Source organism: Stegostoma tigrinum, chromosome 39 (assembly GCF_030684315.1).
Source record: "Stegostoma tigrinum isolate sSteTig4 chromosome 39, sSteTig4.hap1, whole genome shotgun sequence".
NCBI classification, from domain to species: Eukaryota; Metazoa; Chordata; class Chondrichthyes; order Orectolobiformes; family Stegostomatidae; genus Stegostoma; species Stegostoma tigrinum.
Genome location: NC_081392.1, coordinates 8,369,674 through 8,385,924, shown reverse-complemented (window position 1 = coordinate 8,385,924; position 16,251 = coordinate 8,369,674). Strand labels below are relative to the sequence as shown.

Below are 16,251 nucleotides of genomic sequence, written 5' to 3'. Positions count from 1 at the left end.
TGGTCTCACCAGCATCTTGCACAGTTGCAGCAAGACCTCCTTATTCATACACACCAAATCCCTTGAAATAAAGGCCAACATTCCATGAGCCTTCCTGATTACCTGCTGCCTATGTGCTAGTTTTCTATTTTTCATACACAAGTACCCCAAGTCCCTTTGTGTTACAGCTTTCTGCAGTTTTTCTTACTTTAAATAATACTGTTCTTTTGTTCTGCCTTCCAAAATGAACTTCACATTTTCCCACAATATACTGTTTGCCAACTTTTTGTCCACCTGCCTTTCCACCTATTTTTGTGTCATGTACAAATGTGACTACAGTACATTCCCTTCCTTCCTCCAAGTCACTAATCTATATTGTAAACCATTGCGGCCGGAGCAATGATCACTGTGGAACCCCACTGATTACAAGTTGTCAATTTGAAAAAGAACCCCTTATCCCCCCCCGTCTCCCTATTTATCTCAGAACCCCCTTCCCCTCCCCCATTTCTGAAGAAGGGTCTCAACCCGAAACGTCAAATTTTCCTGCTCCTCTGATGCTGCTTGACCTGCTGTGTTCATCCAGCTTCACACCAAGTTATCCGTTATCCCCACTCAATGTTTTCTGTCCATTAGCCAACTTTCTATTCATGACATGCCATTTAAAAAAAAATTTACTTTTTATCCTTTTGCCAAAAATGGAAAATCTGTCATCACCGTACTTTTTACTTCCCTAGACTCACTTTCTGTAGAGCCAATACTCGCTTTGTTAACTAATATTTATAGAAATTGGCTTTATACTTTTAGTTAGCTTTCTCTCCTACTCTAATTTAATCTTCCTTGTTAATCTTTTGAACACTCTTTGCCTTTGTATATTCAGTCCAATCTCTGACTTCCCACCCACCTCTGTGCCATTATACACTTCACCTTTAAGGTTGATACAAGCTTTAATATTTTTAAGTTAACCACAGAATAGGAGTCCTCCTATGCAATTTCTCTTTCTCGTTGGAACGTAACTATTCTATACATTCTGAAATATCCACCACTGCATCTCTATTGACCTATCCCTTACCCTAGTTCCCAGTTCACTTTAGTTCATTCAGATCTACTCGCTTCATAATTGCCTCTAGTCAACTTTAAAACACCAGTCTTAGATCCGCTTGTCTCCTTCAAAATGAATGGAAATCCAACCATATTATGTTCACAGCTACCCTGGAGATATTTTCACTATAGGTTTACTAATTAATCTGACTGCATTACACAATACCAGGTCTAGAGTAGACTGCTCTCCGGTTGACTCTGAAGCATGACGTTCTAAGAACTATCCTACAGTCATTCTATGAACTCATCTAGGCTACTTCTGCCCATCTGATTTTTCAGTCTACATGTAGATTAAATCCACTATGCTGTACCTTTCTAACAAGTTCCCATGATTTCTTCTTTTATACTTTAGCTACTATTAGGGAGTCTGTACACCACTCCCACAACAGATTTCTTGTCTTTATCATTTCTCATCACCTAAAATTGCTTCTACATCCTTGTTTCCTGTGGATCATGCCTCTCTATCATAGTAATGCTATCATTAATTAACAGAACAACCCCTCCACCTTCTCCTAGCTTCTTGCCCTTTCTAAATAAAGTGACCTTCAATATTCAGGTTCCATCGTGCAGTTATTTCACTTTGTGACAGCTGCTGAAATTCAGTGACAATCTGGTTCTGAGCCACAGAAAGCTGGGTGATAGGACCGAGTTTGATCTCTTTCCACTGAATTCAATCCCGTGGCGCATGCTGACCTGTCAACCCTGGTCACTATGGTAACCAGACTGCTTGCACTGATCTATGTTTCCTGGGCTACAATACCTGATAACCCACCCACTCAAAAAAATACCTCAGACAAGGCTTACTCTTGATCAGTACCCAACACGTCTTACTGGTGAGAGTCTGTACATGTCCCTGGGGTGCAGAGTGGAGCACAGCTACAATGCTGCCAAGGTGGACTGTGACACTTCCAAGGAGGAGACATTAAGAATTAGCATGGGAGAAGCAGAGGACGGTATCTGATGCCCATTCAAATTGTAAAGCTGAGAGACATGGTTGAGAGAGAAAAGGGTAAAACATGGAGATTTAGCCTCGCTGTCAAAATTAGATCTTTTCTATGGCTGTTCACGTAGCATCGCCTGGAACAGAGTAGTGTTTAATCTGGTCTGTCATTTAATCTGTAGCTCCAGCATGCACCTGAGGGCAAATATTCAAAAGACATAGTTATGTCTTCAACTCCCAATGAGGGCTTTGGTCTCATTCCCAAACTGTCTTCAGTGGGGAATAAAAGAAATAAATAAAGTTAGAAGAGTAAGGTGGGAAGAGATTCGTGTGAAGCAAAAAAAAACACAATATGGACACTTTTGGCTAAAGGCTTATTCCTGTACTGTATCTTCTGTGTCAGTCTATGATAGATCAAAAAGTTTCTAGAGATGAAAGTTTTTTTAAAAAAAACAAGATATTACCTGATAGTATGGATTTAAAGGTGTTCAAAATCTTAAGCAGAAGGTTTCAGAATTTGGGCTCTGCAACAATTAAGGAATGATAATAAGTCTAAATTGGGTTAATATATTATTTGGAGGTGGTGGGGTTTCCAAATGCTTGTCCTTCCAGACGGAGGTAGTTGTGGATTTGGGAGTGTGCTGCTGCTGAAGATGCATTTGTGAGATGTTTCTTTGCAGCCTGTATAGCATACGCAGTGAAACAGAGGTGTGTGGGTGGTGGAGAGAGTCATGGTTAAAGGTGGTGGTTAGCATCTCAACAAGTCAGCTGTTTTGTTCTTGATGGTGCCCAACTTGAGTGTTGGGAAGCTGCCCTCTCTAGTCACGGCTGGATGCACTTTTGGAAAGCACGAGATGGTAGCCTACTTAGCGCCAAATTTCAGACCTGAAGGACAGTGCTCAGATTGTCAGTTCCTCTTAACTTCTTGTTGTCTGATTTGCTGTAATTGCCAAAATTTGTGCTATATTCTAGATCATTGAAGTTGATGTCAGTGTGTCTAGGCACAGCCTGAAGTGTTATAGATAAACTAACACAACATCCATGGCAGTCATTGAATATGAAATATATAGAGTTCTGCTCCTTTATTACATGGAGTCATAACCCTCTTGTATAATGTCTATGGCCATTCAGCCATAATAGGAAAGTGTAGCTGGCATCAGGATATCACAGAACCCTGTGGAAAGCAACGAAGGCTGTGAGAGATTATTTTTGTTTTTAAAAAACAACATACCTCTTCAACAGAGTATGACCCTTTTGTGGATGACATCAGCAATTGCTTCTTGACACTGTCAATGGAGAATGTCAGAACAGCTGCAGCCTCCTGAAACCAACATGCAATTAGACAGGGAGTTTTCAGCACAGTGTAGCTAGTAACAGTTTCATATAGGATTAACAACATTCAATAATGCTGGTCAAACTGACTTCTCTACATGTAAACCTTTCTCACTGGTGGAACAATGGCAGCTTGGTTCAGCTGGCAACAATGTTGCCCAAATCAGAGGTTATTTGTTTGGATACCACCAGTGCTCCCTCTAAGCTGAGCAGGTGCACAATTGCGCAAAACTCATTGTGCAATATAATACGTTATGCCACGCACAACCAGTGCTTCCTACAAGATACACACATGCACAACCATGCAGCAATGTTAAAGGGACAATGTAGTGCAACAAATAGGCCACACAAAGGAAAACTGATGGTACCTAACGTTGCCTCTAAGCTGCACTCTTGCACAACAGAACAATGCAAGGTAACGAGCAGACACTGTGTATATGGATGTACTCAATCATATAGGAAAAACTAGTATACATGGCATGGTCATTACAAAAAATGAGGTGGGAGGGGAGGTGTGTGTCAATGAGCACATGGATCTAAGCCAGCAGGTTAACTAACACTTAAATGTGGTAGTGAGGGAGTGCGTGCTGACAGGAGGTAGCATATTTCAGATTAAAACCAGGTTCCAAAGACCACGTGGCATGTGCTTCCTAGTGTTTCTCTATCAGTCCAAGTCTCAAGAAACAGACGGACTGGCCACTCATCTAGTTCCAGATTGCGGGGCCTGGCCGCGTGCAAACTGTGTTTGCTACATTACAAAAGGAATTCATTCATTATAAAAGCACTTTGTGATGCCCCGAGGTGGTGATATAAATACAAATTCCTAAATGTAAAGTGGAAGCGTCATTTTCCAGTGCTTCAGGGAGATATTTTTAATTTAATCAGGCGCATTGCCTGCTGAGATCTTACTGCGCTGGTGTTCCACACCACTAACCTTCTCCATCTTCATTGTTGGATCTAAAAGGATGTCTCCGTTGGAGTCAATCACACATGTGATGCCACAGAAAACACTTTTCATCGGCAGCCCAGCGTCCATTAAAGCCATGCAGGCTGCATTTAGACAGCAAGATAGTAGCTATTCCAGTCAGTTAAGGGTCTCTTTGGTGATGGAAGCTTTAAAACAAAAGTTCATGCAACACAGACGAGCAAACCATGGGTCAGGGGAATGAAACCATTTCCAGCATATGTGAACAGTCACAGAGACATACAGCACAGAAACAGCCCCTCAGTCCAACTCATTCGTGCAGTCTAGATAACCTAAATTAATCTAGTCCCATTTGCCAGCATTTGGCCCATATTCATCTAAACCCTTCCTATTCACGTACCCATCCAGATACCTTTAAATTATAATTTAAAACAACATTTTAAATGTTGTAACTGTACCAGCCTCCAGCAGCTCATTCCATACACGCACCACCCTCTGCATGAAAAAGTTGCCCCTTAGGCTTTTTAAAATCATTTCCCTCTCATTTTAAACTTATGCCCCGAGCAAGTTTTGGACTCCCCAGCGTTGGAGAAAAGACCTTGGCAATTCACCCTATCCATGCCCCTCATGATTTAATAAGTCTCTAGATGGTCACTCCTTAGCCTCCAACACTCCAGGGAAAATAGCCCCAGCCTATTTGGCCTCTTCCTTCAGTTCAAACCCTATAACCCAGCAACATCCTTGTTGAGGACGTTAAGCACTGTAAACCATTTTTACTTTATGTATCCTCTCCTCCTTGCTCCACTGAAACCGGGCCACAGAAAACGTTTGTCACCTTTCTCACGTCAAATGTGGCAGGCTGCAAAATTAAAGCTGTGCTGAAGCGCCAGCCATGTTTCAATGGTCAGCATGTTCCCACCGCCACACTATAAAGTTGTGGATTCAGACAAGAGCCCATGGTGAAAATCCAGTGCCTTGTTGAGGTAGCATGGCCCTGTCCGAGGGGCTTGTATTCAGACAAGATGCCAAGCCAAGGTCCTCTCTGTCATAAAAGACTCTATCACACTATTTTGAAGGAAAAAGGACTTCTCACTGGTCCCCTCAATTGGCATCAATAAAGGAGGTTCCTAGTTATCACCATTTCTACCCAAACTGGTTGTGTTAACAGCAAGTAGCATTTCAAAAATTGGCCTGAAGTAATGAAAAGTGCTATATAAATATGTTCTATTTTTGTCCGGATACTTTGTTTGCTTCAACTTGAAACTTTCGCCCTACAAAAACAACACAAGTCACTGTGAGCAACCGTGTCACAGCATCGCTGAGAGGCATTGCAATGGGTGATCTCCTTGTTGATTCTGTGTTAAGGTTTGACCACAGGAGTCGAACTGCCGTCTAAGCAATTGCATACTTTTGACATTTTTCTTTTGGGGGGGGGGGGGGGGGGGGGGGCGGTAGGGTGGCACAGTGGCTGGCACAGCTGTCTCACAGCAGGAGGGACCAGGGTTCAATCCCAGAATTCCAGCCTTGGCCAACTGTCTGTGTGGAGTTTGCACATTCTCCCCATGTCTGTGCGGGTTTCCTCCGGGTGCTCCAGTTTCCTCCATGGTCCAAAGGCGTGTGGGTTAGGTGGATTAGGCATGAAAATACAAGAATAGGGTTGTGAGACTGGGTGGGATGTTGTTTGGAGAGCCGGTGTGCACTTTTTGGGCAGAATGGCCTGTTTCCAAACAGTAAGGATTCTATGACATGACATGACATTTTATAATCACTGTTGTGATGTTAGTGACATACAAGCCAATTTGTGCACAGCTTCTCACAAACAGTGAAGTGATATGACCAGATAACCTATACTGTAGCTCAGGTCACTTCCAAATTAATGCCATTTCACATCTACCTGATAGGCCTGGACTGATCGACCTCTCCAAAAAAATGGCACCTCCAACTCACTATTGCCTTGATTTTTTGAGCTCGCATCCTAAGTGGGGACTTGAACTTAAAACCTACCTTCTGACTCAGAAGCAGGAGTGCTACTCACCCAGCCATAGCTGATTGGATTAACTGGATTAACAATCGTTACAACAGACAATTGCAAGCTGATTGGTGAAAATTGAAACTAGACTCTAATACTTACCTTCCTGATTACCTTATTCACACAGTGCAGCATTATACCCGCTTATTACACAAATCCACGCACTGTCCCAGCAGTCTCACTTTACAAGTGCACTAAGTACCCAATGCCTTTCACCTCCGTATTTTAACAAAATAATTAACACGTTATTAACAGGAACTAGTAGCTCTGGTTGATAACCTGTTTCACTGCTTGAAGGAACAATGCCCACATTTCAAGCTTCTCAAACAGTGATCTAGCTCTGTTAATCTCATTGATAGCCTAAGTGTATCCGTTATCCTCAAGCATCCCCAGTTCAGACCGTTCCAAGAAGCCCACTCCGCAGCTTGCAGTTATATCTCCTCATCTGCAATTGGCACTTAATGCTATGTTTCTGTCAGGTTCTGGAGCTTTTAGCTTCTCCTGAGCACCATTGCCAAGGCACACAGTGAAGTACAGGATGCTTCTATACAGCAATACTGTACTTAATCAGCATCAAATATTGGCGGAGGCAAAATGAGCTTTGGTAATGAGTTAGCATCCTCTATTCTTCACAGTCTATAAACTCTATCCAAAAATTATTGACCCATCACCTGACCTTCACTGGAAATAGAATTCTCACTTTGGTGGTGAAAATCCTTGGCCTTCCCAGCCCAACAACACTCATTTCTGTTATTCTCTAATTTTTGGCCGAGTGTGCATCCCTCATTTCCTTTGCCCACTAGAAGTTTAGCTGCCGAAAGCTCTAAATGCTGGAATTCCATCCTTACACCTCTCTACTTCTGTCCCAAAGCCTAATTTTTGAAAAACTCTTGCATGGGATGTGGATATTCCTGGCTGGGCCACCATTTAATTGCCCTGCCAAAGGTTGTGGTGAGCTACTTTTCTAAACCGCTGCAGTCTGGGAGACGTAGGAACACCCACGCTGCTGTTCCACAATGGTGATCCAGTGATAGCGGAGGAACAGTGATATCTTTCCAAGTCAGGATGGTGAGTAGCTTGGAGGGGATTTTGCAGGTGGCACTGTTCTCTTGTATTTGCTGCCTTTATCCCTCTAAAATTGTAGAGGTCACAGCTTTGAAAAGTGCTGCCAAAGGAGCTTTGGTCAGTTGCTGCAGTGTATGTTGTTGATGGTACACATTGCTGCCACTGTGCCTCAATGGTGGAGGCAGTGCATGTTTAAGGTTGTGCACAGGGTGAAAGTAGGACGCTCTGTCCTTGTTGGTGTGGAGTTTCCCAAGGCTTGCTCAAGTTGCGTTCAACTAGATGAGAACAGTATAGTCTGTTGCACTCCTGAATTGTGCCTTCTAGACAGTGCTCAGGCTTTGGAGAGACAGTAGGTGAGTTATGCACCACAGAATTCCTACAGTCTAACCGGTTCTTGTAGTTGCAGTACACATATGGCTGGTCCCATTCAGTTTCTGGTAAATGTTCAACCTCAGACGTTGCTAATGGGGGATTCAGGGATGTCAATGCGAGTGAATGTTGAGGGGAGTTGGTTAGATTATCTCATGCCATGTCAAGCCTTAACTAACAGCACTTGTCAAGTGTCTTCTAACATTAAAAGCACTACAAAAATCCAAGTTGTTGTTGCTTATGCAGTGTTTGTACCTCCCAAGCCATCAAGGGTGCTTGGAACATGAGTGATTTAGTAAACAGGTTACAAGCTCTGAAATCATTGGTTTTCTTCATTTTTAAAAAAAAATTCAAAAATTTAAGAAATAAAAACTGAATCCTGAAACATTTGCTACGAACTGTTTAAAAATAAATGAGATTATTTAAAGCAGATAATAATACTGGGGATAACAAGCACTTACACCTCCTTCTTCAATGAGTCACTAGCTACCAAAGTGGAACAGCAGGTGAATCATAATTTCTGGCCTCTTTCACTGATAGGGAACAAAAATAAAGTCTATATTTTCCACCATAAACAAAATACGAACAGGCTCTCCTGCACTTGGTGTAAGCAATCGCCACACTGCTCGATCTCCTTCAGCTCCTGGAGGAGGGAGCTGAGATACTGCAAATGCGCAACTAAACAGGTGGGTTAAAACTGTACTGATTGGGTAATTACATGTTGAAGGGCAATTATTGATAAGAATATGGGTTTGCGTGGTGATGGTGGAGGAAGACACCCCCAATCCACGTTGAAATAGCAGCCAACAAATGTTTTGCATCCACCTGGGGGCTGACAGGGACTTTATTTTAAGTGTCAATTGAATTACATTCAACAGGACAGCACAGTACCTGCTAGGTTTGTGATACTCAAGTCACTGTAGTGGGCCCAAAACTCTATTTTGTGACTTAGAGATAGAGGACAGTGTCAAGCACAGAGCCATAGTTCAATGGTTTAATGTACCATTAAGGTGCTCCCTAGTGTACTGGTGAATGTTAAATGGGATGGCATTAGCACAGTGGTGTTATCGCTAGGCTAATCTAGATATGCGGGTAATGTTCTGGAGACCTGGGTTCAAATCCAACTATGGCAGACAGTGAAATGTGAATTCAGTAAAAACATCTGGAAGTAAGAGTGTAATGATGATGATGAAACCCCCGTTGATTGGAAAAATCCATCTGGTTTCACTGATGTCCTTTAGGAAGTAAACTACCATCCTCACCTGATCTGGCCTACATGTGACTTCGACCCACAGCAATGTGGTTGATGCTTAGATGTCCCCAGACAATTAGGGATTGCCAGTGATACCCACATCGCGCAAATTAAATTTTTAAAAATTCATCCCTCAACCAACATTGCCAAAAGGTGATGATTGTGGATGTTTCTTGCCAGTGGTAACCTGACTGCTATGCACCCTACATAAGTGACAACACTTCAAAAAAAAGTGTTTCATTGACTAGGAAGCACTTTGGGTCATTCTGAGGACAGACACTGTTTAAATGTGACGACAGACATTTGCAGTTGGAGTCCGACAGGCTGCCTAAACATCCACTGCTGTTAGGATACAGATCCAGAGTCATGTATGACTTGCAGTACAACTGTGATGGAAGAGCGTGGATGGAGAGCAGTCAGGATGGTGGCTTCGCATGTGTTTCGAATCATCTGTTCTTTGCTCTTCTCAGAGACACCTTTCAAAAAAAAATAGAGAAAAAGGCTTGAGCGAATGTGGCACTTTGCAAAGACACCTGAAATGATCAGTAAAATCAAACTACTGCATTCTACAGTCCAAAACACAAAATTTCTTCCAGGACACCTTTAAGATGCAGCTTGTTCCCAGAGTGCAAAGGTCAACTTTGTCCAGAACTTGAATCGTCATTTTGAGACATCAGCAACAATCCAGTGGTTGTACAGCACAGTAGCGCCATTTTTTAAAAACACATTCCTCTATGAGGGACTCCTTCTTCCCACACAAAAAAAACTGATGCATTCTCTGGGGCCTGCAATAAGTTTTATTTCTCGATTAGAAAGAACCTTCACCAATTGACATTTTGAAGCATTTTTACGCAGTGCATGTTTAAAATTAGGGCGGCTCAGTGGCTAGCAGTGCTGCCTTACGGCACCAGGGACCTGGGTTCAATTCCACCCTCAAGCTACTGTCAGCGTGGAGTTTGCACATTCTCCCTGTATCTGTGTGGGTTTCCTCTTACAGTCCAAAGATGCGCAAGTTAGGTGGATTGGCCATGCTGAAATTGCACAGAGTGTTCAGGGATGTGTAGACTGGAAGGGGGATGAGTTTGGGTGGGATGCTCTGAGTGTCGGTGTGAATTCGTTGGGCCAAAGGATTTGTTTCCACACAGTAGTGATTCTATGAAAATCTAGAATGCAATGGCACGGTGAAAACAAATTCAATTCAAGAGTATTGGATAAGGGTAGAGGTAGCAAGGTACAAGCTCCTGCAGAGCCAGCATGGACCACCTGAAAGATCAAATGGCCTCATTCTGAACAACATTCATTCTACGATGATCTTATTTGGCTCCATTCATCAAAACATTCTGCACCCTCAATGTGGTACCTCCAGTGATTGGGCTGAGAGGCCCAATATCCAACTTGATATTGAAGTATCTCACTTGCATTTATGCAACACTGCAAGCACGAGTACTTCATCCCATCACCCTGGTGCTGCTACACCCTTCAAATTTAAACACTGAAGATAATTTAAGAAGATACTCCTTTGTTTCAGCACATTCTGTGCTGGACTAAACAAAGTCACCATAGTCTTATCAGAACGTAGGGGTTCTCTCTCATTACGGAGACACAATTCTGATAGGGTTGGAGTGAGGAGAGGGGAGGGGTCAAGAAGGAAAAGGTAACCTCAGAGATGGTGGAATTGAACCCTGGCCAGTAGCAGTACTTTGTACTGCACACCAGCCTATGGTAGACTAATTTTCTCTGTACACGAACAGCAGGTCTCGGGAAAAAAGCAAACACTTGGGCTGAGCTCTTATAAAAGAAGTTTACAGCTGGAGGCAACATTTGAGAAGAATCAAAGCTGCTGCCTTAGTAAAACATGCAAACCACACATTACACAAGCAGTGATATTACAGAAGTATAGAGCCAGGTTTCTTTTAAGCTAGGTTCGACAGAGGCTCAGAAGCAATGCAGCTACATGGACATGGCTAGGAACAGATCGTTGCAGAATGTGTGCTGTTCTCTCCGACAGAGTGTGTTCAATGAGGTGGTCAGAGTCTGGGAACCTGTGTTATGTTATTCGCAAATCATTCGGTATTAATGGGAGACCAAATCTGTCACTGGAATGTTGCTTATTATAATAAGCACCCACGTGTGAACTGTAATCAGAGTTGTTATCAGCAGACTAACAATTTTGTTGATAACCAAGCTTTGATTGCTGTTAACCCACCCCTGGACTCCCAGGTTCATGCTTTGTGGCTTTAATTTGAAAAAGTTCCACAAGTCCTTTGTACCCTGCACTATATCAACTGGGCAAACCATTGACTCTTTATTCACTGAGCTTCCACTTCTCCCCTTGACAAAAAAAACACACACACAATGTCTTGAAAAATTCTTGCCGTTTAAGCATGGCTGTTTGCGATCATTCCCCATTTCCAGACTGTTCTCTTCCATAAGTCCGCTGACTTCAAATCTCGTGTATCTCTTCCAGCCATTCAGCAGTCTCAGTACCCCCCTCGCCTGAACAAACTCCCTGATTTCCCCCCCCCCTTGTTGTTTCCCTTTAAAACCTCTCCAACACAATTTTTACTTTGAAATTTATTCTATGATCAGCTTCCTTAATTATTCAGTGGCCCCTGCTACTAATTAATTATATCTAACTCTGTTCATAAGTGAAACTTCTTGTTGTGCACCAAGAAAAATCCTTTAAAATCCAATCTGACCAGCACTGAAATGCTACCAGTGAACCTCAGGCTTGGGGAGCCCTTTACTGCTGTTATTTGTGGGCACTCAATGATCTCTAGCAGGAGTTGAATTAAAATATTGTAATCTTATCACCACAGAGCTATTACCAACTCAGAAATGGTCTAAAAGAGCGCTGATGTATTTAGAATACAAAAAAAACACGCCTTAGATTTCACATTGAACTGGATTCCAATTAGGTGAAAATTATCTGTCAAAGACCATGGCAAACAAACCAATTCCCAAAACACAAAGTACCCATGTAACAACCTCCAACCTCTCAACTTGAAACAACCAGACACACCTCATCAATTCTCCACAATCTTATGGAACTCTGTCTGGAGTTCTAAAGTATTACAGGTGCTCTCATTGAATAATAAGGCTCTACAACAGTGCCAGCACTATCTAATTGCCTGTTAGGGTGGACGTAAAAGACTTAGTGGCACTGCTTTGTGCATTCAAAGAGTAATACCTGAAGGTCTGGCCAACGTCTACCCTCAATCAGCATCTGGTCGTTGTGACATTATTTACTGCATTCGTTACTCTTTTTAAAAAAAAGTAGGCACAATATGGGTGTTAGTCTGTGATGCCAACATGAACATAAGTAGAAGACAAGGGTGCTGCCATTTCAAAGAGTGTTGAAGTGGTCTCTTAACTTAGAGGGTTGAGTCTTTCGAATTCTCTAACCTAGAGGTTTGTGGATGCTCATCATTGGGTATATATTCAAGCTCAAACTGATATGGATTCTAGAAGAATCAAGGGAAATGGGGATCTAGCAGGAAAACAGATTTGAGTTCAAGCATCAGCCATCACTTCATTGAATGGTGAGACAAGCTCAAAGGACTGCAAAGCCTCTGATTTCTTACATTCTTAACCTTATATATGCTTCCTACATCATTCAGATAGCCGAGCATCTTATCCCCAGAACCCTCACACAAACTCCTGTATCTGCCAACATTTCAACAGTCTCATCCCTCTTGCAACTCCAGAGTTTTCATCCAGGAATTTCACAAACTCTTTTTCACAACAAGGATCTGAAACTGTGATCAGAGATAATGGGAACTGTAGATGCTGGAGAATCTGAGATAACAAAGTGTGGAGCTGGATGAACACAGCAGGCCAAGCAGCATCTTAGGAGCAGGAAAGCTGATGTTTCGGGCCTAGACCCTTCATCAGAAAAAGGGGGCTGGGGAGAGGATTCTGAAATAAATAGGGAGAGGGGGGAGGCGGACCGAAGATGGATAGAGGAGAAGATAGGTGGAGAGGAGAGTATAGGTGGGGAGGTAGGGAGGGGATAGGTCAGTCCGTGGAGGATGGACCGGTCAAGGGGGCAGGATGAGGTTAGTAGGTAGGAAAGAGAGGTGTGGCTTGAGGTGGGAGGAGGGGATAGGTGAGAGGAAGAACAGGTTAGGGAGGTGGGGACGAACTGGGCTGTTTTTGTGATGCAGTGGGGGAAGGGGAGATTTTGAAGCTGGGCTGCAGGGTTCCCACGTGGAATATGAGTTGCTGTTCCTGCAACCTACGGGTGGCATCATTATGGCACTGCAGGAGACCCAGGATGGACATGTCATCTGAGGAATGAGAGGGGGGAATTAAAATGATTCGCGATTGGGAGGTGCAGTTGTTTATTGCGAACCGAGCATAGGTGTTCTGCAAAGCAGTCCCCAAGTCTCCGCGTGGTTTCCCCAATATAGAGGAAGCCAAGCCGAATTCAGCAGATGCAGTATACCACACTGGCAGATGTGCAGGTGAACATCTGCTTGATGTGGAAAGTCATCTTGGGGCCTGGGGGAGAGTGGGAGGTGGTGTGGGACCAAGTGTAACATTTCCTGCGATTGCAGGGGAAAGTGCCGGGTGTGGTGGGATTGGAGGTGAGTGCGGAGCGGACAAGGGAGTCGCAGAGAGAGTGGTCTCTCCGGAAGGCAGACAAGGGTGGGGATGGAAAAAATGTCTTTAGTGGTGGGTTCGGATTGTAGATGGCGGAAGTCTTGGAGGATGATGTGTTGTATCCGGAGGTTGGTGGGGTGGTATGTGAGGACTAGGGGGATTCTCTTTTGGCGGTTATTGCGGGGGCAGGGTGTGAGGGATGAGTTGCAGGAAATGCGGGAGACACAGTCAAGGGCGTTCTCGACCACCGCGGTGTGGGGAGTTGCGGTCCTTGAAGAACGAGGTCATCACTTACTTGGCAATCCAACTTTTGGCTTTAGGAGGACATCTAGCGTGGCCTTGTCGAAGATCTCTTTGCTGACTTTTACTTCTGCTGGTCCATACACTGCAGCCAGGACTGTCGTGTCCCCTTAAGTTTACAAAGAAAGCATCCAAAAGGTTGTAAACATAGGTTGGCATTGCTTAGTGGGAGCATTGCAACAAAGGGTTAATGTGACTTTATAGACACAGTTGCTCCTTCACAAGTAAGAAAATTAGCAGAATTTTTAATTAGAAAAAAGCTAGTTCCACATCACTGAGGCATTTACAAGATTTAAAATGGACTGATGTTTAAATAGCTGAACACCTTTCATGACCAAATGGCACCATAAAGCACTTTAGTTACTTTTGATGTGCAGCAACTGTTATGACCTATTGACCAGGGAGACTTTGAGGGAGTTTGACATGGGTGGATGCCAAGAGGATCTTTCTATTCCTGGGAGAACGGAGAACAAAGATCTCTCATTTAAGATGGAGATGAGGATGAATTTCTTTTTCAGAATTCTCTCCCCAGAGAGCAGTCACAGCTGGGTCACTGAATACATTGAAGTTGGAGTTAGGCAGATGTTTGTTTGACAATGGACTCAAAGCTTAAGGGAGATGAGCAGGAAAAATGGAGGTTATGCCCACCAGATTAGTCATGGCCTTATTGACTGGCAGAGCAGGGGTTCATGAACTGAATGGCTTGCTCCTGCTCCTAAATTTTATGTTAAAACATGGACAGTGATAAATTGTGCAAAGCTCCCACAAACAGCAATGTAATAACAAATAGATTGTCCAATTGACATAAATTGTGCACAAGATAGTAGGCAAAATGTTCTTCAATCATAGGTTCTGCTTTAGTTGTGTTGGCATCTCAGTCTAATCTATTTCACCAACATTTCTATGGGTAGTGTTATTGAAATCAAGGATGACCTTCCAAGTTGGCCACCCTGATTATGAAAATTTATCAATGAGAATAATCAAAAGTTGGGTCTTGAAGATTTCAAGTGATGGCAATCCCACCTAATTTGCACACATTTGTTAACAAAGTATAGAGCTAGATGAACACAGCAGGCCAAGCAGCATCTTTGGAGCACAAAAACTGATGTTTCAGGCCTAGACCCTTAGAAACCTGATGAAGGGTCTAGGCCTGAAACGTCAACTTTTGTGCTCCTAAGATGCCACTTGGCCTGCTGTGTTCATCCATCTCTACACTTTGTTATCCCAGATTCTCCAGCATTTGCAGTTCCTACTATCTCTTGCGCATCTTTGTACTGGGGGAGGAAATGGGGCACCCCAAGAAAACTGACACAGACACAGGGAGAATGTGCAAACTCCACACAGACAGTTGCTGGAAGCTGGAATCGAACTTGTATCCCTGGCGCTTTGAAGCGACATGCTAACCACTGAGCCACTGTGCTACACTCAACATGAGATGGTTGGGCCAAATGGACTATGTTCACATTGCCTGCAAGTCACGATGGGCCAAAACTGTAATGATTCTATGATTACATGAGATTAATAAAGGGCAATGGGCACAGCCAAACAGTGATATTGGCTGTGGATAATACAGTGCTGTGGGGAAAGAGAGTCACACAGTAAATATTACCAGTGTATGGAACTGATGCAGAGATATTGAGAGTGTGTGAAACTGTGAGGCTATTTTGAAATTGACACAGGGCCGTGGCGAATGGATAAGAGATGCAAGGAGCAGTGGAGTTAGTTGCGGATCTATACAGAACTTTAGGAGAAATAAATATTCCTATCTAAAAGAAAATATACTGACATTGAACCAGTCCTCAGAAGATCACACAATTGACTCTGGTGTATCAGGGTCGGGGGAGGGGGTTGGTGTGTGAAGATTATCTGACGAGGAGAGGTTGAGTAGGATGGGCTTGAACTCAATGGAGTTTAGCAGAATGAGAAGATAACTTGCTGAAACATCAGAAACGTGGGAGAATGAGAATTGAGTAATTTGAGTGGGAATGCAAGTCTGAGAGTCGGTCAGAAGAGAGACGAATGAATTATAATTTTTCCTTGTTGCTCTAAATGAGCTCCCCATCTGTAATCTCCAGAATCCCAACCCCACACCACCCTCCTCATACCTGCCTTCCCACAGTGAGTGTCCCACATTACAATAAGACTTGGGTAAGCGGGGGGGGGGACAGAGTAGGGTCTGAAAGAGTCTTCCCAAGGTAAAGGGCTAGCACCTACCTTGTGTGAAGCAGGCCGAGCCATCGGGCCTGGACAAGAGACTGTGTTCACTGCCGAAAGGCCGCAGTTGCTGCTGACTCTCAGCACCTACCTCCATCCCAAGCAGCACCGACTGTCAGGCCCCCTCCATTGTTAACTGACGG

The 16,251-nt window shown here is 43.5% G+C and overlaps 1 protein-coding gene across 1 annotated transcript in view; it reads right to left on the bottom strand.

The window, feature by feature from the left end:
• exosc5 (exosome component 5) overlaps positions 1-16,251 on the bottom strand; it is a 21,022-nt gene extending 4,771 nt beyond the window's left edge. Inside the window, exons 1-5 of the mRNA XM_048522360.1 lie at positions 16,109-16,251; positions 13,890-14,003; positions 9,344-9,465; positions 4,284-4,424; positions 3,249-3,338 (exon numbers count right to left, since the gene is read on the bottom strand). Coding sequence (XP_048378317.1) covers positions 3,249-3,338; positions 4,284-4,424; positions 9,344-9,465; positions 13,890-14,003; positions 16,109-16,205 — 564 coding nt within the window. The 5' untranslated portion in view covers positions 16,206-16,251. The remainder of the gene's footprint in view (positions 1-3,248; positions 3,339-4,283; positions 4,425-9,343; positions 9,466-13,889; positions 14,004-16,108) is intronic.